The sequence below is a fragment of the Leptodactylus fuscus genome, chromosome 2 (assembly GCF_031893055.1).
Source record: "Leptodactylus fuscus isolate aLepFus1 chromosome 2, aLepFus1.hap2, whole genome shotgun sequence".
NCBI classification, from domain to species: Eukaryota; Metazoa; Chordata; class Amphibia; order Anura; family Leptodactylidae; genus Leptodactylus; species Leptodactylus fuscus.
In genome coordinates, this window is record NC_134266.1 from 131,142,635 (window position 1) to 131,166,274 (window position 23,640).

Consider the following 23,640-nt stretch of genomic DNA (forward strand, 5'->3'; position numbering starts at 1 on the left):
TCATGCTCAGTAGGGGAGAAATGGCATTTAGCTTGTGAGCAGCTCCATTACGTCTGAGCAAGGTGAAAGCTGGATGGTTAGACTGACCCGCAGGTGGCGCTGTGCGCTATGATAGCAACCTGCGGGACCCAATCCTAACACCTGTATATTTATCCGACACTCATTATTACACTATTTTAATATAAATATTTATTAAGTTATATTTTAGCTCACATTTTTTTGTTTTGTTGTTATACACCAGCACAGCAAGAAAAGTATTGTATGTGTTGGTAATGGATATAGATGTTGTTAATGTATGTCAAGTTACTGTTGATTTAGTGTTTGTTAATAATACAGATAATTGCCTGAGACTCCATCAATACTGAAGTATCTATTGTGCTTGAAAGTATTGTGCAAACTGTGTAATGTCCTGGAAGAACAGGTTTTTACTTACTAGACACACAGTTACTATATTTGACCATGTTTCCATGCTTTTTGTTTACACATCTCATACTGGCTCAGTTCCTCTTACCACAATGTCTATATGATTTTCAAAAAAATTATAATCTTTCAAGATTTGTCAGTGACTCATTTTTGTTGACTGCAACTTAAAGCCACCACTAGATGGAGCTCACTGCATAGTGTTGTATTACTGAATTTAACAATTTTCCCCTACAGCCATTTATTTTTTGTTATTTACACTCCACCTTTGAAAAGCCATAGATCCTCAGTCATATGGACATATATAGTTTTGCAGGTGAAATTGTACCTTGTAATGGTACCCTTTAATAGTCTGTACATTGCATTTGGAAGCTGGAAAACAATTCAGAATGGGGTGGAAGTTAGGAAAGAGCTTCATTTTCAGTGTTTTCTTATGGGTTTTTATGGCGTTCACTAGTCAGACAAAATGACATGCTGCCTATATTTTACAATTCAGCCTTCAATAGGTTTCCGTCTGTCATGGCAATAGGGGGCCGGCCCAGGATCCCCAGAAAATGGCGCCTTGGTAAGCCTTGACCGAGGTGCCAGGGAGGTTAATTCCTGTGATCAGTGTCAACACTAATTTCAGGCATTAGTGCCAGGTCTCTGCTGTATACTCAGGAGTTGAGCGTCTGCCACATTTAAATACCTGACATCTGCCTTTTAACTTGGTCATGGGGACATGGAGCTAGTCAAGCAGTCATGGAGGTAATCATGTCATGTGAGGTGTGACTGACAGTATGTAATGCCTCTTAAACTGCTGCTTTCTTGCAGCATTCTGTTGATCCAAGAGCCTGTTTTGGGCACATACTTATGGATCTAAGTGTGAGGTGCATGCACAATAGTCTCCTACAGCTGACCAAAGTACATGTAGAAGGGGACACTATGTCTTAAAGATTGTATAGATGGAGTTTTTGATCACTAGATTTGCATACGAATGAAGAGGGAGTGCTGGTTAGGCTAGGGCCACACACAGCAAACCTGGTGCTAAATTTCTGCCAGAGAAATGGCAGCAATGATAGTCTTTAAGTTTCTCAGTGACAGTCCACATCAGTGCCAGGTATTCCAGCTTGAAGAAACTACAATTCTGACCGTTTCATTCAGCTCCTTTCAGAGACTGGCCAGTGAAAACAATTACTCTGTCCTTCCCATCTTGCACTTTAGAATGGATAGCTCCTAAGACCTTGGCACTGGCATCAGTATGAAGGGCGAAAAGGTAAAATGTAATCCGGATAGCCCTAGGTAAGCAAAATATAGAAAAATAACTCCAGCTCACCCAACAGCTTGTGAATAATTTCCAAATACCTCTAGCCGAGATGCACGGACACCGATGGACTCCCTCGGTCAGTGTAGACTTAGATAGTAAGAACAAAATTCCAGCATTCACGGACAAGAAGATAATATAAAATCTCTTTCTTTATTTCTTCATATAAAACAATTCATTTCATAGTCCTAGAGGTGCTGTATCGGCAGATCCAGCATATCGTTAATGATAATAGCTACGCGTTTCAGGACATAGTCCCTTCCTCATGGCATCCTTGCAATATAGGAGTCTGCTGATCAAATACAACTGCCGCCTTAGAGGCTCTGCCGGCTGACAGTATTAAAGAGGTATAACTCACAGATGTATCCATGTTATATATCACAGCCCAGGGGAGACTACGAGAAAAGTCCAATCACGGAAAGCAAAATATAGAAAAATAACTCCAGCTCACCCAACAGCTTGTGAATAATTTCCAAATACCTCTAGCCGAGATGCACGGACACCGATGGACTCCCTCGGTCAGTGTAGACTTAGATAGTAAGAACAAAATTCCAGCATTCACGGACAAGAAGATAATATAAAATCTCTTTCTTTATTTCTTCATATAAAACAATTCATTTCATAGTCCTAGAGGTGCTGTATCGGCAGATCCAGCATATCGTTAATGATAATAGCTACGCGTTTCAGGACATAGTCCCTTCCTCATGGCATCCTTGCAATATAGGAGTCTGCTGATCAAATACAACTGCCGCCTTAGAGGCTCTGCCGGCTGACAGTATTAAAGAGGTATAACTCACAGACGTATCCATGTTATATATCACAGCCCAGGGGAGACTACGAGAAAAGTCCAATCACGGAAAGCAAAATATAGAAAAATAACTCCAGCTCACCCAACAGCTTGTGAATAATTTCCAAATACCTCTAGCCGAGATGCACGGACACCGATGGACTCCCTCGGTCAGTGTAGACTTAGATAGTAAGAACAAAATTCCAGCATTCACGGACAAGAAGATAATATAAAATCTCTTTCTTTATTTCTTCATATAAAACAATTCATTTCATAGTCCTAGAGGTGCTGTATCGGCAGATCCAGCATATCGTTAATGATAATAGCTACGCGTTTCAGGACATAGTCCCTTCCTCATGGCCATGAGGAAGGGACTATGTCCTGAAACGCGTAGCTATTATCATTAACGATATGCTGGATCTGCCGATACAGCACCTCTAGGACTATGAAATGAATTGTTTTATATGAAGAAATAAAGAAAGAGATTTTATATTATCTTCTTGTCCGTGAATGCTGGAATTTTGTTCTTAGCCCTAGGTAAGCGGTTGCTGATTGAACCACCTAAGATTCAGGAAGACTGCATCTTCTCTCCATTCCCATTCTATGGGGATTTTTCTCTTCAACGCCTCTGTAGTAGTTCTTGTAGCAACTCTGCAATATGAGCAAACCTCCTGTAGTAAATCTGAATGGATAAGGGAATACCAGTTATTAACTAATGGACAAAGAGGGTACCCTCAAAACAAAAATTAAAACGTATATAACTCCATAAATCCCATAGCGTGAACCCCTAAACCATAAAACAGGGACTGTACAGTTGGTTAGTAACCCATAGCCCCTAAGTCCCAATAACAAAACAAACATATGTGTGAAACGGGGCAAAAAATTACGGTCCTTTAGCATCTTCTTTCTCAGCCAGCAACTTCTTCACAGCTTGATAGTTAGCCGGTGGAATAGGCCTGTACCTTCTCTTGATAGGAGGATCTGAGCCAGTAGGGATGGTGTTTTTAATGAGCTTGTTGTGTTGACTAAAAGTTGACTTACACTTCTTGACCAAAGACAGAACTCCTTCATTCTGCTGACCTGGAATGTCTGGAGTCCCAATATGCAAGTTCTTCCACCAGCCCGGTCAGTACCTTTCTCTCCACTGGGGGTGGATTTCTGTGAAGACTGGTGTGTATATGGAACATCTGCACCTACCAGCTTCACAGGTTAAAACTGCTTAAAATAAATATATAATAAGCAGAAATAGTGATACTCCTCATGCACATACATGGCTGTTTATCCTTAAAGGGCAAATAAAATTAAAACTACAGACACACTTGAAAGTGCACATCTGGCAAAAATCCTGCAACAAATGTTTTCTTCCATACATATATTGGTCTGTATTTTAAGTATTACATGGATTCGACAAGCCTCTTTCACATAAATGGGACATTCAGAGAAATTTGCCGCCATACTGGTATATGTATGTATGTATATACATACATTAAAATATAAAACTACTGAAAACCTCTTTGTGATGGCGCTGACCACTGCAGAAGATTCCTAGATACACGTCTGATGCTATGTGACTGCAATATGTGTACCAATCCTTATCTCCCGGTCAGTTATGGTCGATGGTACAATAAGCATTCATACCCTGGAGGTAGTTACTGTGAAGCACCCAAAGGTCATTAATTATGTCATTGCCTTATATTGCTACTCCACAAGACATTGTATGTTACTATATCTAAAAGTCAGTGGTATAGCTCACATCACCACTAGCGTAGTCGATAAGAAATGTAATTTCTAGTTCTAGGAAGTCAGTGTTACATCCTGTAACTGGTGGTCATCTGCACACACTGAGAGTGAGAGGTGCACTCTGCAGCCGTATTCTGGTGGTTTGAGTGTGGGCAGAGGTGAAACTATGAGTTCAGCAAGGGGAGGGGGCTCCTTGAAGATTGCCATCGTATTGACCATTTAGTGATAGCAGCTGTATACTGGCTCTGCAGATCATTTGTGTGAATACAGTACTGATAAAATTTAGCTACTTACAGGTGACATCTCTGACTATAATCATTTACATTTCTTGTCTTTTCCATTTGGACCACCATGACCAGTTCTACCAGTAGTCACTTGTATCTGTAACATTTGCAACTCCGACATCTTTGGCTTCTCATGTAACTTACTGCTACCCGCAATTATAAAATATATAATATAAAACTCCCCTGGAAATGAATAATGAATAATACCCCCTATGTGGATCTTTAGGTTAATAATACTTCTTGTGAGCCCCTTAAAATAGTAATGTGCCCCTCTATTAATAATACAACTTTTAAATTGATAATGCCCTCTAAGGTGCTAAAGTGGCGCTGTGAAGAAACTTTGCAACATTGTCCACTGGTCCAATTGCCCTCATAAATCGATCTCATTATTGGCCCTAAACATCAAAAAAGCCTTCGATAGTCTATCCTGGTCTTATCTTGTCCATGTTCTCAAATTTATGGGCATCATTGGTTGCTTCCAGAGGACCTTTTGTGTCTTTATTGCGACCCCATTGCTTACTTAAAGCTCCCCACAGACTCCCGAATGCCCAATAATATTTGTTGTAGCACTCAGTAAAGTAGCCCCCTATCCCCTGCTTTATTTACTTTTTGGGTTGGGTACCACGAGTATAAGACCAATTTTTTTCGATGATGACATGTTCTTAACTATCATAAGTCATCCAAGTCCGAAATACTACATTGCAACGTCCTTCTGGCCACCGCAAAACTGTTCAACTTGAACTTTGGCATTTTGACTAGGGACAAATTTTTACCATGTCTTGGCATTAACCTTTGCAACTCCCTAGATGCACACTTTAAATGAAACTACAATATGCTGATCCCAAAACTTCTAAAGAATTTTACAGCTTGGCATTCCCCCATATTTTCTTGGATAGGTAGGGCGCCTTTGGTTAAGATGGTTACCCTTCGACGTATTCTTTAATACTCTCGCACTCTTCTAACCCTGGTGACATCATCTTCCCATGACACTCTTCAGAGGGATAGGTTCGACATTGGGCATAAAAACGACCACAAATTTGCTTGACGCGTTACGTATTTTCATAGGCGATTAGGATACCTGTCAGTCCCTCGCCTTTTATAAATATTATGTCAGTGCTCGGCTTTCTCAATTGTATGTTATTGTATGTATGTTATTTACAATGAGCTAGATTTCCTGCAATGGGTTGCTTTAGGATCATCCTTTTTTGCCACAATGTCTTTACAAGTTTTACTCTGGACTCCGAAGTCAGCTGCCCATAAAATCCCAGCAACCACTAAAGTCACAGACTATATGCTGCAATTGTGCAGGGGAGTCCACTTTATCACCTAGAAAGCTCAATTTCTTCATTAATCCCTCTGTTTCTTAATCCCCTCTTTACCCCTGGCCTATCTCTTGAGGTATCTGGTGGAGACATGCTGGGTTTTGTTATGTAACTGATTTCCTCTGTAACTGGAAGTCTTAAACAAAGTATATTTTATTAACACATACTCCGCGTCTCCTTCAAAAGCATTTTGGACTACACAGGTTTTTCGCTTCTTATGCTCCCTCATCTGACTTGATTAAGACATTTCTTACACTAGTTTTGAGAAATTGCGTCTGTTCTGAGTAACGGATGAGGTCTCTCTCATATTTATATATGACTTCTTGAATTCCCTATCTGATGCTAAGTTGGACTTCAAGGCAGCCTGGGAGCAGGACCTTGAATCAACGTTAACTACAGTCCAATGGAATGACTATTGTACGTCCATCAGCAAAGGCAGTTAGTAGGTCAGTTTTATGGAACCCACTATGAAAATTCTTCATAGGACCTACTTAGTCCCCAGTAGACTGCATAGCTTTTACCGTATGTTCTCTTTTCTTTAGCAGTTGTAATGTCTTAAGCACTATTCTCCGTTTTTCAGTCAGTTATTCATAGAGTAGCACAATGGCTTTCTGGTCAAACCTTTCCATTTTCTCTTCCAATCCATGTCTTAAGCTTTAAGTCATGTCTTGTTTTAAATATACCTAATATAAACTACTTCAGTTCTTCTTGATGGCAGCTTGTATCCTTATTGCATTCACCTGGAGGAAGCCATACCTCTCCCTGACTAATGTGATGTGGCGAGTTGATTCCACAAAGCCTAAGATGGCGAAATGCACGTTGGGCTGTGTATGACACATGGTAGGACATTCTGACAGTATTTTTACATGCTTATAGGGGCTCTATCATATTATACTCCATGGCACTTCTTTCACTAATATAATGAGCATCCTTGGCATGATTGCATCGAAAATATTGTGATTGTTCTTTAATATGAAGTGTAAAAGGCAACATTTATGCATTATCTTCTTTGCCCCTTGATTTACAATATTTATTGGATTTTGTTAGATTTCCTTACATGTGTATCTATTTGGATGTGTTCTTTTCCCCTGTGTTTTCATGTCTTTTTGTGAATGTTATTATTTCCAAATAAAATTTTGTAATTTTATAGTATATTTTTTTGGTAGTATCTCCTTCATTTGGCATATGTTTTCCTTATTGTATAGATGTATCATTTTGTCACAACATGTTAGCATTTTGTGCAACTTCAATCGAATACTTGCTCTGTTATATGACTATTTTTCTGTATGTCCGATATCTTTCAATAAATGCCTGAATATAAATAAGCACCCAGTTCCTACATCTTTACTTTCATACCACTACCTGAGCAGGTTCAACCCCACATGGCATCCCCAAGGATGTCTGGATGTTACTTCATAGCGCAGCTTTACTGCCACATCTGTCTGGCACAGCAGTGCTTGGCCTGTGATGAAGGAGGCGAATCTAACACTTCTATGCATTACGCCACTGAGGACGTCCAGACACTAACGCCGAAGTGAGGCCGGGGAATGAACAACCCAATTGGTTAATAATAAACCTTCTTACTGACTAATTGGCACTTTCATTCAGAACGTCCTTAGTGGCGTAATGCTCGTAGGTGTTAGATCTGCCGCCTTCATCACACGTGGCTCAAGTTCCACCTTTGGTTTTAAATGCATGTTTTTTATATTTTGCTATAATGTATATTCTTTTTTGCATTTTTAGGGTATCTCTATCAACCACAGAATGCGAAAATAGAATCTAGGAACTTCAGTCTCTTCCTTACATGGCTTCCACCTCCTGGATATCCTTCTGAAACTTACGAAGTACAGTACAGCGATTACTCTTCTCAAACTAACGTCAGCTTATTTAGGTACCTCTATATTACAACTTCTAAATACTCTTTTATCAGTTTTTTTTTTTTCTAGTATACGATAACAATCATTTGCAAAGTAACTGTCTTATCTGCAATAAAAAATAAAAAGTCTTAAGGCAGAGATAATATTGGTAATAACACCAAAATCATTATATGATTATTAAGTAATTGATTAATATTGACGTTTCAGGAACATTTAATTTGAAGACTGCTATATGCACTACAGCCACTAGTTGCCACTCACAATGTGAATTTAGTGGAAATATAGGGCAAATTTATCAGACCATAATTCAACATAGTTTTTATGAGTCACAGTAAGTATAATAATAACTTGTATAGCAACAACATATTCTGTAGCACTTCGCAAATCAGAGGACATATAAACGGACAATATGAGACATTACAATGTGATAAAGAAATAAACAATAGGAGTGAGGGCCCTGCTCGCAAGAGCTTACATTCTACGAGGAGACAGGGGGAAGTATTAGGCATAACTGGCTACACACAATCTTAAGCAGTAGGTGCCCTTGGCAAAAAAATGTGTAAAACAAGAAGCTTAAGGGGATTCTACCATTAAAACCTTTTTTTTTTTGTGGATAAGACGTCGGAATAGCCTTTAGAAAGGCTCTTACCTTTAGACGTGGTCTCCGCTGCGCTGTTCCTTAGAAATACTGGTTTTTACCGGTATGCAAATGAGTTCTCTCGCAGCGATGGGGGCGGGCCCCAGAGCTCAAACAGCAATGGGGGCGTCCCCACCGCTGTTAGAGAAGTGTCTCCAGCGCTGCCTCCTTGTTCATGCGCAGTGTCATCTTCAATGTCTTCTTCCGGCGGGGGCTCGTAACTTCGAGCAGAGCAGGCGCACAGGCCACGGGAAAATGGCTACTAACAATACTGTGCAAGCGGCCATTTTCCAGTGACCCGGAAGAAGACATTGAAGATGACTCTATGGACGAAGAAGGAGGCGGCGCTTGGAGACACTTCTCTGGCAGCGGTGGGGACGCCCCCATTGCTGTTTGAGCTCTGGGGCCCGCCCCCATCGCTGCGAGAGAACTCATTTGCATACCGGTAAAAACCGGTATTTCTAAGGAACAGCGCAGCGGAGACCACGTCTAAAGGTAAGAGATGAATAGCCTTTCTAAAGGCTATTCCGACATCTTATCCTCAAAAAAAAAAAAAAAAAAAAAAGTTTTAATGGTAGAATCCCTTTAACTGTAGGTCACCAAATAAACTTTGGGGATCTGTAAGTGCAATAGTTTGGTGTTATTCTGAAGACAAATTAGTCTTAGTGTGCCTGGTTAGAAAAGTGAAGAAAAGGCTTAACAAGATTACAAAAATTATACCTTTGTGGCAGGAGATGAACACCCACATGGTGTTGGTATTGGAAGTAGCAATTGATTTTCACATCCAGGCTTAACACTGCAATGATGTGTATATAGGTCCTAGCAGTGTTAAGAAGATGCATGAAATTGTGCATGAAATAGGGCTGCCAGGATCAGTTTACTAGCATCCCTGCCTTCCCATTGCTGTGTACACAGTGCTCAATGAACTATGCAATACTAACTAGTAGACTTACATTCCTAAAAATCTATGTTGTACCAATGTGTATAAGAGAAATCCCTGATAAGTGTGAGCAACAATCTCTTGCACAAGTAATGGAAAATGGTGACACCGGTTACATGCACAGCTCTAGTAAGGAAGATGCTATAGATATATAGTGTCTTGCGAAACTATTCGGCCCCCTTGAACTTTTCAACCTTTTGCCATATTTCAGGCTTCAAACATAAAGATATCAAATTTTTAAATTTTTTTGGGGAAGAATCAACAAGTGGGACACAATTGTGAAGTGGAACGAAATTTATTGGATATTTTAAACTTTTTTAACAAATAAAAAACTGAAAAGTGGGGTGTGCAAAATTATTCGCCCCCTTGCCTTAATAGTCTGTAGCGCCACCTTGTGCTGCCATTACAGCTACAAGTCGCTTGGGGTATGTCTCTCTCAGTTTTGCACATCGAGAGACTGAAATTCTTGCCCATTCTTCCTTGCAAAACAGCTGGAGCTCAGTGAGGTTGGATGGAGAGTGTTTGTGAACAGCAGTTTTCAGCTGTATCCACAGATTCTCGATTGGATTCAGGTCTGGATTGTGACTTGTCCATTCTAACACCTGGATACGTTTATTTGTGAACCATTCAATTGTAGATTTTGCTTTATGTTTTGGATCATTGTCTTGTTGGAAGATAAATCTCTGTCCCAGTCTCAGGTCTTTTGCAGACTCCAACAGGTTTTCTTCCAGAATGGTCCTGTATTGGGCTCCATCCATCTTCCCATCAATTTTAACCATCTTCCCTGTCCCTGCTGAAGAAAAGCAGGGCCAAACCATGATGCTGCCACCACCATGTTTGACAGTGAGGATGGTGTGTTCAGGGTGATGAGCTATGTTGCTTTTACACCAAACAGATCGTTTTGCTTTCTCCAATTCCACCACATTTTGAATTTTTTTCCAGCTTCTCAGTACATTGTACAGAATAAGAAATGGTACCATTCAGAAAAAATAACTTGTCCTGCAAACATTAAGCCCTAGTATGGCTTTGAGAACAGAAGAGTAAAAAAGTTATGGGGGTTTGGAAGGTGGGGAGTCGAAGACAAAAATCGAAAAATGTCACAGGCAGGAAGGAGTTAAGCTCTGTACTGTCAGAAGGGTGGTGTCAATCAGAGCGGTGTGATTCAGAGCTCCAATTGGAGACAGCCAGGGTCACATTTTAGAATCGCACCCCTTGCCTACTTCTTCCTGACGCCACCCTCCTTAAAGTACAGAGCATAAATAGCATATCAGTCACCAAAACTAAAAGCATTGATTGCTCAAACAATGGGGGTATAAAAAATTTCAACTGTGACAGAATCAGGGGAAAGAACGGAACTTCTTGGAGGTGGTGAAAGGTCCTCTTTAAGTAAACAGGAAAACATTGGGTCAGATTTAAAAAGACTGTTTACATTTTTGACAGTGCAAACTTATAAATGCAGGATGATAAATCTTACATTTCATAGAATGAAGGGTCCACAGTTATTGTTAAACACTAAAGTTCCTTCACTAATGTTTCCTTGCACATTTTTGGGCACTTTCTGTTCCAGGAACTACAACACTGTTCTATTGAGTTACGTTCCCTTCACGTTCTGTGGCCAGTTCTGTCAGAGTCCCAGTGACAGCTTCTATCTTCTTCTGGAGAGACTCTCCGAGCGTACTGTGTAAGCAGCCACAAGAAAATGGCCGCAGACATGCGCAGTCGGCTCTGCCCGATGACAGAGCCGAGTGCGCATGCGTGAATTCTAAATCCAGAAGAATACGATGGAAGAAAACATCATGGGGAAGCGTGCCAGAAGAAGACAGGCCGTAGCTGGAGAGTTTTGTCGCAGCATTATTTACATATCATTTAAATATCAAAGAAAATCAGGATTTCTACTCAACAACGGCTTGGAGAAGACTTCTAAGGGCTAGTTTTTTTTGAAAAAATAAGTGACGCGCTTTTTTTTGCAAAAAAACGCGCGGAAAAAAACACGATGCAGTTTTTTCAGCCCATTCACTTTACAGGAGGGGAAAACAGCCTGGCTTTTTTTTTTTTTTAATCAAAAAAAAAAACTCCAAAAAAAGCTTGGCAAGGTCCAAAATAAGCCACACGTTATTTACGTGAGAACTAACCCTAAAGGTAGGAGAATAGCCTTTCTTAACCACTTCAGTACCGGGCCAATTTGTGGTCCAGGACCAGACACATTTTAGGTTTATTATGTATGTGCGGTTTTTAGGTCTGTAAAATTGTTCTCGTATGTCTTAGTCAACTAATTTTTGTGTCTTTTTTCGGGGACACATAGGGCTTTATTTTTATGTTATTTTTATTTTCAAATGTGTTTTATTTTTTTTTATATCCAGGAAAATATAAACAAAATAGGAGGGAAATTGTGTCTGGTTTTCAATTTATAATTTTTTTTTTATTTAATAACACAAAGTGTCACTGAAAAACTTTATAATATAGTTTTTCCTCTCCGTTACGGTAATTTTTATTTTGTATGGTGTCGTCGGGGGTGGGGCTATAACCTTTAATAACGGCGTTGTATTAGCGTATTATTTATTTATTTTTTTATTATTATTTTATTTACTTTTTTTTTTTAAACTTTTTTATTATATTTTTATTTTATTTTTTTTCCAGATTGTGTCCCCGTAAGGTGATAAGAGACCTTTGGGGACATCTGATCACTTATTTTTTTTGTACTTGAGGCTGATTTCTCCTATAACTGGGGCTGCTACATTTAACCTCAGTTACAGGAGAAATCCTACCTCCTGCACACTGTATATACAGCTCACTGAGCTGATCTGGGGTCCTGTTTCGAATAGTGTTCGCTCAGCTCTACTGTTTATCATCTTTTTTAATAAGTCACATGATCCTTTTTTTTATTATTATTATTTATATAGCATGAGTTGCTGTGTGAACTCTTCTGTCAAAATGTCCCTCTGTTCCTCCTCTATTTCTCACATAGTTTCCCCATCCCACAGTCAAGTCACCATGTCCCTGCAGCAGCAGTTAGTGTAGCTTATAGTATCTGGTGACATCATCAGTCTCATGTGCAGGGAGTTCCAGTTTAGTGTCAGTTTTGCAGTGTTTTGCAGACAAAGGAATAGCTCTAAGTCCAGGTACTCGCCATGGGTGACAGCATCAGCAATACCATATTTTGAATGTAATTTAATATCTACTTTGCTTAGCCAAAAAAAAGCTGGAGTGCCGCTTTAATTCTGTTCTCAAGAGGGGACCAGAAGATGAGACATCTGGATGTCTTGCTAACAGATGCAGCTGGTCATTTTGACAGTCGGATGAACACATTGCTGGAACTGGGCACGGGGAGTAACAGTTTGTGAAATACTTGGGAGACTTAATGTTATAAGTGAGCAAATGATGTAAAAATTGCTAGATCCTATAACTACAGTATATTGCACAAACATGCTCAGTACGCTGATAGATTTCTGTGAATATATTCTGTCATACATTTCTAGAGCTCATTTATTATCCAATTTAACCTGTGAATTGATGTCTGACAAAACGTTTCTTTATGTTTAAGCTGGAGTACGGTCCCTGCATGTGAAAACCTCTCCATAACGGAATGCGAGTTTACCTGTGCGCTTATGAACGCTTTATATTTTAAGCACACAATAAGGGTGCGAATACTTTCTCCTTCCATATCTTCATGGGTGGAAATTCCGAACGTAGAATACATATTTACAGGTATGCGGTAATCAATGTATCCATACTGTATATCATCTTTATTCAGTTTATGGAGTACACTTGTGTGGTTTTCTCATTGGCTCATTGAACTTATCCGCTTTTCCCATTGGCTGCTTGATGCTTACTCAGAGTATATGGTGCAAATTCTGGAAGTTTGTAAAAGATTGTGAGAAATTTTTCACTCTTCATTTACAGGGAGATATTCTATTATTAAGTTCAGATTCCAGAAAAGCAAGAAGTAGCTTGAAGATAATATAGAATAAGTCAGCCAGTGTCCACATAAGTAGGTCAGTGAGGCAGTTAATGAATTAGCTGATGCCTTTGATTAATATTTCTTGGTTTATGTACAATGCCATCTCTTAAAATATGTTCACATGGCGGAAACCTTTTCTGCCGTATGAATTCTCAGCACGGCTAGCCACGTCAGAATGAATGGGGCTAATCAGGAGGAAGTCTTGAGCCGCGGAATCTGCAGCAAGATAGGGCATGTCGCTTCTTTTTCCCACTAGTTGAAAAAAAAATTGTCAGTGGGAAAAAAAAGCGAGGGCCTCCCAATGAAATGAATGGGAGGCCTGTAATACAAGCGGATTTTGAGGTGGATTCTGTGTCAAAATCCGCCTGCAAAAATCTCTTTGTGAACTGACCCTTAGATAACCTATATGTGCATGTATTTTTGTGTGTTTGTATTCAAATATACACTACTCAAAAAAAATAAAGGCAACATTAAGCAACACAATGTAACTCCAAGCAACACTGACAACCAATTTCACATGCTGTTGTGCAAATGGGAGAGACAACAGATGAAAATTATTGACAATTATTGAGTCACACTTAATAGAGGATTGGTTCTACAGGTAGGGACCACAGACCACATCTCAGTACCAAGGCTTTTTGGAAGATGTGTTGATCACTTTTGAATGTTGGTTGTGCTTTCACACATGAGACGGACTTTACAACCCACACAAGTGACTCAGGTAATGCAGCTCATCCAGGATGGCACATCAATGTGAGCTGTAGCAAGAAGGTTAGCTCAGTCTGTCAGCGTAGTGTCCAGAGGGTGGAGGCGCTACCAGGAGACAGGCCAGTACACCAGGAGACATGGAGGGGGCCATAGGAGGGCAACAACTCAGAAGCAGGACCACTACCTCTGCCTTTGTGGAAGGAGGAACAGGAGGAGCCCTGACAGAGCCCTGCAAAATTCCTTCCAGCAGGCCAGAAATGTGCATGTGTCTGCACAAATGGTTAGAAACAGACCCCATGAGGATGGTATGAGGGCTCCACATCCACAGATGGGGATTGTACTCACAGCCCAACATCGTACAGAACGCTTGGCATTTGACACAGAACACCAGGATTGCCAACTGTGCCACTGGTGCCCTGTGCTCTTCACAGATGAAAGCAGGTTCACACTGAGCAAATGTGACAGACTTTACAGAATCTGGAGAAGCCGTGGAGAGCAATCTGCTGCCTGCAACATCCTTCAGCGTGACTGGTTTGACAGTGGGTCAGTAACAGCGATTCATGTGCTCACCAGAGGTAGCCAGAGATAAGATCTTCAGACCCCTTGTGAGACCATATGCTGGTGCAGTTGGCCCTGGGTTCCTTCTAATGCAGGACAGTGCCAGACCTCATGTGACTGGAGTGTGTCAGCAGTTCCTGCAAGATGAAGACATTGAAGCTATCGACTGGCCTGACTGTATTCAATGTATTCAATATTTCATTCATTCAGATCTACCATGTGTTATTTGAGTGTTCCCTTTATTTTTTTGAGCAATGTATATTTCCATTTGTTATTTTAATTTATGTACAAAATATTTGATTAAACTAATAAGGTCTTTGAAGGACCAGATGTTCTTTTCATTAATGGTCAATTAGTTACCCCGTGGAGAAGAAGGTTATTGTGCTGTGTACTTACTGACACCCCTTAGTCCAGTAGTTTCGGTGATAAAACAGCCTGACTCATTTTCCTTTTTATTATGTTATAGATTTGTTTTTGCCTTCACAGTGGACCCAGAGCCTCCAAATCTAACTATAACTCAAGGAGATGGTTCCATGATAATTGAAGCCTTTACAAAGAAGCCATATTGTGTACCAGAAATTGTCTTTAAGATGAGTTTGAAGTATCTTTTCATGATTAAAGGAAACAGTCCAAAAGAGGTACCAACAGTACATTGAAATGCACCAATAACATGTTAAAATAGAACATTATATCTACATCAACATATGTACGAGTGGACTTAACTAAAGTCCAAGGTGTCAGAAGTCTTGGTCGACCTTCTTTAACTGCTACTTGCAGCCATGTGGGTGTTCAAATTGTGGCTGGGAGGGTTTTTCTTTATTACTTTTTTTCCTTGTCTGCTGGTAAGAACCTATGGCCCGTCCAATATTTCACTTCACGCCATAGGCGTAGCTAGAGGTTCAGCACTGGGAAGGGAAGGGGAGGCGAACATAAGGCTAAGCCCCCACATGGCATCCTGCAGCAAAAAAGAGCTGCAGGAAAAACTGCAATGCATCATAGTTCTTGCTGCAACACTTTGCACAGAAAGTTTACGAAGGTTTCCTTTGTGGACTTTCTGCTTCAATACAAAGCAGGTATAATATACAAAAAGGTATAATTGACATGCTGCAATTTCCAAAGCCGCAACTGTTTTGGAAATCACAGCATATCCGCTGCACACATTTTACTGCAAAGTGGGGATGGGATAGGGATCCCACGTGCTGAAAACACCACAGAAAAAAACCCCGGCATTCTGGCAAATCCGATCCACATGTTGCAGAAAAATACTTGCAGCAGACACACTGCAATTTCCAAAACCTATACCATCGCATTTTTTCCTGCAGCGCCTTGCTTGCTGTAGCCCGCTACTTCGGGTCTTAGTCTTAATAAAGCCAAGTGCCAATTTATTTAAATTAATTGACCCTCATATTATGCCCTGGATTACCCCTGATCAGTGGCGTAACTAGGAATGGCGGGGCCCCGTGGCGAACTTTTGACATGGGGCCCCCCCATCCCAACTGACGCCGAAGACCTCGACCAACCCCCTCCTCCGCACTCTATTATGTCCCTTATTGGCCCCTGCACACAGTATTAACCCCAATAGTGGCCCCTGCACACAGTATTAACCCCAATAGTGGCCCCTGCACACAGTATTAACCCCAATAGTGGCCCCTGCACACAGTATTAACCCCAATAGTGGCCCCTGCACACAGTATTAACCCCAATAGTGTCCCTCTGTGGACACCCATAAACAATTATTATACTCTGGGGTCTGAAAAGACCCCAGAGTATAATAATCGGAGACCTGGGGAATAAAAACATTTAAAAAAAAAACCCCACTGTTGCTTCTTACCTGTTCCCCGGCTCCTGTGCTGTGCTGTCCTCCTGTGCTGACCACCGCTCGCGTCCTTCATTAATGACGTCGGACGTCACATGACCCGGAAAGCATGCCGGGTTCATGTGACGTCAGAGACGTCAGACAACAGTAGGACGGAGGCCTGGCAGGATCGCGGAGAGGTAAGTAACAGTTTTTTATGTTTATTACCTCTCCCGATCCGCCAGTCATTATACTCGGGGGTCTGCAAAGACCCCCGAGTATAATGATAGCCCCTGTGGGGCCTGCGGTGTCACTTGCCGATCCCGGCCCAGCCAGGATCGGCAAGTGAATAGGGTCCGTAACAGCCTATTTTAAAAAAACCGCAGCGGTAGCGGCTGTCACCGGGCCCCCTAATGGCCCGGGCCCTGTGGCAGCTGCTACTGCTGCTACCACGGTAGTTACGCCACTGCCCCTGATATAAATACTGCACCTCTAATGACCTCTTATATAGATGACCACCCCCTTATGTTCCTAATGCTTTTAGTATCAATGATGCTCTCTAATAATCCTTTATATAAATAAAATCCCCCTTGTATTCATAATACATCATAATACCCTTATATAAATGACCCCCTTATGTTCACAATGCCCCTTATATAAATGACCCCCCTAATGTCATAATGCCCCCTTTTGAATCTTCCCATATAGTTATATTTCCTCCTTCTAACCACTCTTTATGCTATTAATGTACCCACAACTGCGCTAAAAAAAAAAAAGAAATTGTACTCCCCTGCTTGCAGTCCTGATGAATGGAGCCATAGCCTCCCTGTCCACGCACAGAACATCTGTATCTTAGCATAGGAGGTGCAATGTCACACCGCCGCCTGTGCTGAGAAGCAGACATCCGTCTGTAGTCTCGGGGTTTTGTAAATCATAGGCTTGTATTGGCTTGCAGTTTATAAGACTATTAAGTTGCAGGATACATTTTATCTAGATCAGTGTCTGCAGACACCAATGTAGTTAGAAATAAAGGATGTGTTACTAGAGGCCTCAGGGTGGGCCCCACATAGTCAGTAGGCCCAGGGCAGCTGCATCCTCTGCCCCCATGTTATCTGCGCCTCTGTTTCTCACTGAAATATTGTCTGATGCAAATTGTGTAATCTAAATTTCATATGTTTGGTTGGTGGAATTGCCCTTTGAACATTGAACTCCATTTGGTATGCCTTTTTTTTTTAATCAGGTTTTACTTGAACAAGAACTGAATGATCCATCAATGACGAGTAAAACTCTTGGATACAAAGGAGAATATTGTGTTGCTGCCCAAACAAAATTTCTAGCTAAAGAAAGCAAATTCTCCCATCCTGTTTGCATCAACTTTACCCAAAATGGTATTTAAATACTAAAAATGTGCACATACCAGTGAATGGAAATACATTAGATTATTCTTAAGCAGATATTAGAGATGATATACTAAGCAAAATGTAACTTAATTCTGTTTGAAATTGTGACCATAAAAGTTGCGTCAATTTTTAGTTGCAACAAATTCCTTATACATTTATTTCTTTTACTTTCTTTATGACAATGTCTGTAAAGCACTTCAGAATATGTTGGCACTATACAATTAAGAAATAAATAATAACTATACATTGTCATCATAAAACCAGGTACTACATTTCAGAGAAAGAAATGAATGGCTTATCTCATGCGATACGTAGGAGAGAATTTACTAAGGCTACATCCAGAGCTACACAGGGATCTCCATTGTTTGGGTTTGCCAAGGGGGATCCGAATGACTGAAAGCCTCACCTCCAAAACAGTGGTTACACGTGGACATCAACAGAGTCCATAATGGAGTCCATCAGGTGTCCCCCATTGTTGTACTGAAGCCGGAAAAGAGAAAAGTCCCCCGTACATTAAACTTGGCCTTAAGACTGACATTTCATATGGATAGGGCTACACAGTGACATGTTAAAATTTATACTAAAATGTCACAACAAAATGTGGTAAAATGTTTATACAATGTGATGGAGCACACTGTGATGTTGTTGGATTCACATGCGTGTGCGATTGCCTGTATTTTCTTTAAGAGTAAAGTGAACTTTCTGCAGCTGTACAACTTCACATTAACTAAACAATACAGGCAATGATCTGGATAGCAATACATACTACTTGAGATTGAAAACTGATCAAACTTCCATGTTGAAGGTCTTGTTCAGTGGATGCCCCTGTGACCGTTCCAGTGTACCTTGCAAAACTGTGAGTGACTCGGAAGGCCCAGTTTATAAAACCAAGATAAGCAGAAAAACACATACAAGGTCTAACTATTTTAGTCATGAGAAATTCGCTGTCACATGTAACACACTTGATGTCTATGCTGCATGCGACACTGAGAGAAGATGGAGCATGTTTGCCTTGTGTTTGACTATCGTGTTGCAATCGCAACAATGTTGTATGCAACAACATAGACATTTTTTTTTTGTCTCGCAATTTCTACTGCGTCACAAAAATTTGCCATGTGGCGCTAGCCTTAACCTGAAAATGCGGCAGTTTTATGATGAAAGAGATAACAGAATGAATGTGGCTTAGTATGCTACTAAATACTAAAGCACATATTTTTGGCAAAGTGAATATTAAAAAAAATAGGTGAAATTACTATTATACATGTTTGAGTATGCATAGCTGACATTGTAATACATTTTCTATATGGATCAAGGTCAAAGTTTGGATTCACACTTGTGTCGGGTCTCCATAGGAGACTGCGCTGCAGAATCTGCCTAAAACGGCAGAGAGAAAAGTCTTGCAAGGAGGACGTGTCTCTTCGCTGATTTCAGTATAAAGCCGGGGGAAAGCTGGCAGACAATACTATAGTCTATGGAGTCTGCGGGTTTGCACATGTAACCACTTCTTAAGCAGACAGGGCCTTGGAGTTTTCGGTCAGAGGACTGAAACCCAAACACTAGTGTGAACCTAATGTGTAGTGAACTCTTTAACAACACCTGAAATTAACCTGCAGAGTCTGCATTGATCATAGCTGTTATTAGGGGGCATTCACATGGAGTTCTGTGGCTCTGTTTTTGCCACAAAACCCATGTAAAGAAGCAGTAAAACTGTAAAACTGAATTCCATTGAGTTCAATGGGTTCCGTCTTACGCGTGCTACACATTGAACTCAATGGGAGGCTTTTTTACCCATTGATTTCAATATCTTAAGTGCAACATGTGCCATGTGGGGTGCAGGTCTACTGCTTTTTTTTTTTTTTTTTTAATTTTTATACCTCGCCCGGACCCAACACACTTCCTGGCCAACCCCTTTGATTTTCATCTAGTTCCATGCTTTTTAGTTTTTCTAATGTTTTCCATTGTGTAAAATATGGTCTTTTCTTTTTAGATGGACAATATCACACTGTATTATCTGCGGTTCTACCAGCTTCTCTAATCTCTGGCACAATTGCTTTTATCATTCTTCTAATCTTGTATATATCACCAGTGAAATCAAAAATACCCGAAGCTTTGGTAAGTTTTACAACATGTTTGTGCAATATTTTAAATGGAAAGTACAATTTTTCTGTTCAGTTAGATCTGGTGCCTGAATTATTTTATATCTTATAATGTTTTTTTTTCCCATTTCAGCCGTTGTCTGTTGGCTGGTACATGTTACTGTCCAATCAATAATCAGCAAGACACACAGCTAGTAACAAGTAGCAGCCAATAATCGATAAGTGTCTCATATTGTTAAGTCACCGGCACCTCATCGGAAGCCACTGCATGTGGCAGTACCCTTAGGGTCCATTCACACGGAGGAAAATGACGCCTTTTGTTTTCCATGCTGAAAAAAAATCCTCCAATTGATTTCAATGGACTCCGCTATCTTTTTTTTTCCGCTAGCAGAAAAAGGAACCCATTGAAGTCAATGGGAGGCTTTTTTGTCAGCGCTGAAATTCCACACCAAATTTCTCACCATTAACTTCCGTGTGAATGGCCCATTATACAGGCCAGTTATTGGAAATGAGTGTTTATAGCTATGTATGTTCCCAATAACTGGCCCAATAATCAATTTATGTAATAGGTTCATATATCTTTGCTTGGCATTTGGATCCCTGTATCAGAAAAACAGATTTTATACTGCTAAATTAAGAAATTATTTGGCCCAGAATATTTGTCAAGATTTTAATTTGCGACAGCATAAATCTATTTCTAGGGCCAGATTATTACATGCAAATATCAATGAGACATCTTCTGAGATGTTTGTGTGCCTACTAGAGGTTGCTTAAGACTTTGACCTAACAAATGTTTTCTTCAGCACTTCACAAATCCAAAGGACCATGCATAAGGATAAAACCCCACGTTGCAGAAACACAATTTTTTTGTTGCAGATTTTGCTACTGTTTTTTGAGTCAGTCAGGAGCGCATTAAACAGAAGAGAAATGTCTATGAGCTTCCTATGTATTTCCTATTCCTTTTTAAGCCACTGCTGACATTGGCTTAAAAAAACGCAGCAAAATCTGCAACAAAAAAGCTGAACTTCTGCAACCTAAAGTATTAGCCTAAGACTGCATTCACACTGAGTAACGCTGGCGTTTTTTGTGCTTATTTTTGCACATAGCGCCGCATTAACGCCACGTATACGCCGCGTTTGCGCTGTGCAACGTGACCGCAAAATAGCGCGGCGCAAACGCAGCGTTAACGCGGCGCTATGTGCAAAAATAAGCACAAAAAACGCCAGCGTTACTCAGTGTGAATGCAGCCTTAGGGTACATTCACACGGAGGAAAATGGTGCGGAATTTGGTGTGGCATTTCAGCGCTGAAATTCCTCACCATTTCCCTCCGTGTGAATGGACCCAAAGGCTTCTTTTGTTGCAGATTTTGTGCCAAACCTAGGAAAGGCTAGAAAAGGAATGGGAACTTTATAGGAAGTTCCTCATACTTCTACCTTCTGCGCAATCCACTCCTGACTTTGCCTCATAAATCCGCAGCAAAATTTACAACAAAAAAGCTGTGTTTCCGCAACTTAGGGCCTTAGCCTAAAGCTAAGACCCCAGGGTACTTTCCACAGCAAAAAAGCAGCAACGCAGCGCGGATCTTCCTGTATCACTTTAAACAGAAAGTTTATGGCTTTGTTACACCTATGGGGAAACTGCCGGCGTTTTCGTAGATATATTGACATGCTGCTATTTCCGTGCCGGTTTTTACCGCAAAGTGGATATGGGATTCGCTAGAATCCCATATCCACTTTGCACATACTGTAAAATGCCGTGATTTTTTCCCACGTCGTTTCCGTCCGGCCTAAAACGGGGAAATCTGCTAAATAAGTTTCATGTAGTTCTAGCATTGATTGAGAGTTGCAATAAAATCATGTTCTTGCCACCAATGTTTGATCCATTAATGTATTCAGCATGAAAATAATTTTAATGCAATCTCACCATAATTTTCAGAAAACAATGTATAGTCATGTAACCCTAGCCTTAAAAATAAAAAGGTTGTAATTTTCCTCTTCCCCCATATACCATAGCTGCATACCCAATAGTGGTGGGGTTTTTTTCAGCAGTTTGTACTGTCTTTTTTTTTTACGTAAAAAAAAAATAAAATTGAAAGTTCAAACTAACTTTGTTACATGTACACACAGGCATTGAGCAATGAAATGTTTCCACAATCTATTTATTTCCTATGCAGCCCCTATATTTCCTATCAAACACACGCTATAGAGCACACCATAGAAAGCCAGTTTACTAATGGATATGTTTTTGGAGTGTGGTAGAAACTGGAATTGACCTTAGGACCTCAGTGCGACAAGGCAGCAGTGCTAACCATGGGGCCTCATGCTAATGTGTATTATGACTGCAATGTGATATTACTTATTGTATGGTTTGTAATATACTAGTATATTAAATTTATACATCATGCATAGAAATATAGAAGATTGACATGAAAAAAGAACACATGGTTCATGCAGTTTTTAATCTTAGGATATACATATATTTATTCCAGGCATGCTTGAATTCACTTTCTGCAGATTTCCCAACTACATCTGCTAGAAGTTTATCCCAAGTCTCAACTACTTTCAGAGGAATAATATTTCCTTACGTCTGAACCCCAAGACACCACCAACCCCCAAAATCCACCCGCCCCCATCTCGCACCTATAACCACCAGCCCTACACAGTAGCATTTCTTGAGCAAATTTATGCATTCAGGAAACGTAAATCAAATCCTGACTATATTTCTGTATTTCATTGTAATCTCTTTTTTTTTTTTTCTTTCAAGGATTTTCCAAACAACAAGTATTGCCAGAAGGATCATTGTTTGCCAGAACCTTACTCAAATATCTATGATTCAGTTACCATTTACAACATAGCAGAACAAGATTCAACAAGAGACTCCCTGCTTCCTACTAAATATGGTGGTAGCAATATCTACCCAGTAAGTGGCCGTGGATACATGGTGCGCCCTGCTATGCAAGCTTCAGGTTCTCACAATCAGGAGTCCTATTCTTCTAAAGGATCGGCTTTCAACTCCAGCAGTGATCAATCTTCTTCAGGCTGTACCTGCCCAAATATATCCGGATCCGATTCAGACATGCTACTCAAATCAATGAATGACCATACCAATAATTGTCTTGAAGAAAGCAACATAGATATCTCAGAGAATCTTCAAATGTGTTCCTCTACATCCATTTCTGTAACTCACCTACTTGACAGTAACCCCATGCTGGGACCTAATTTATTAGTGAATATTCCTATTGATACCCTTTGTATAGGGGACAATAATACACATATAGACATTGCAGATGGAGAATCTGATAACCAGTACTTCACAGACTCTGACGAGAGCTTGGATTCATTAAGTACAGACTATAAAATGTCTGATCACAGTCATACTTTACAAGAAGAAGAAACATGTAAAGACTGGAATTCTGGATATACACAGAGGACTTGCATGGCAAGAAATTAATAAATATGCAGAAATTAGACCTATTTATGGCAGATAAAAACTAATATAGATTTTAATGGCTTATATACAGTGTATACAAGTGTGTGTGTGAGTATATAAGAAATTAATAAATATGCAGAAATTAGACCTATTTATGGCAGATAAAGACTAATATAGATTTTAATGGCTTATATACAGTGTATACAAGTGTGTGTGTGAGTATATATCACATTATATTAAATGTGAACCTTATATCATATGCATTGAAGGATTGTTGTATTTATTGCCTATAAAATGTATTTCTCCAATTCATCAAAAATTAGTTTAGTTTATAAAGTGTTTACTTGGTAACAGACTACAAAAAAGATGTCGTCTTGTCATGCAG

At 40.1% G+C, this 23,640-nt stretch overlaps 2 protein-coding genes across 2 annotated transcripts in view; both read left to right on the plus strand.

Moving 5' to 3' along the window:
• IFNLR1 (interferon lambda receptor 1) overlaps positions 1 to 13,257 on the plus strand; it is a 38,156-nt gene extending 24,899 nt beyond the window's left edge. The window contains exons 2-4 of the mRNA XM_075266404.1: positions 7,600 to 7,747; positions 12,852 to 13,015; positions 13,211 to 13,257. Of these exons, the coding sequence (XP_075122505.1) occupies positions 7,600 to 7,747; positions 12,852 to 13,015; positions 13,211 to 13,257 (359 nt within the window). The remainder of the gene's footprint in view (positions 1 to 7,599; positions 7,748 to 12,851; positions 13,016 to 13,210) is intronic.
• A 1,775-nt stretch (positions 13,258 to 15,032) lies between these two features.
• LOC142193748 (uncharacterized) lies at positions 15,033 to 23,306 on the plus strand. Its single transcript, XM_075262748.1, has 4 exons — positions 15,033 to 15,172; positions 17,570 to 17,717; positions 19,717 to 19,841; positions 22,590 to 23,306. Exons 1-4 carry the CDS (start codon positions 15,068 to 15,070, stop codon positions 23,274 to 23,276), a joined length of 1,065 nt encoding a protein of 354 aa, XP_075118849.1. The 5' UTR covers positions 15,033 to 15,067; the 3' UTR covers positions 23,277 to 23,306.
• Positions 23,307 to 23,640: the final 334 nt, after the last annotated feature.

Bases quoted from the DNA above. Each gene is read 5' to 3' on its own strand.
- LOC142193748 (XM_075262748.1), top strand. From the start codon at position 15,068: ATGATAATTGAAGCCTTTACAAAGAAGCCATATTGTGTACCAGAAATT. The intron at 17,718-19,716 runs GTATTTAAATAC...TTTTCTTTTTAG, and splicing joins CATCAACTTTACCCAAAATG to ATGGACAATATCACACTGTA. The intron at 19,842-22,589 runs GTAAGTTTTACA...TTTTCTTTCAAG, and splicing joins CAAAAATACCCGAAGCTTTG to GATTTTCCAAACAACAAGTA.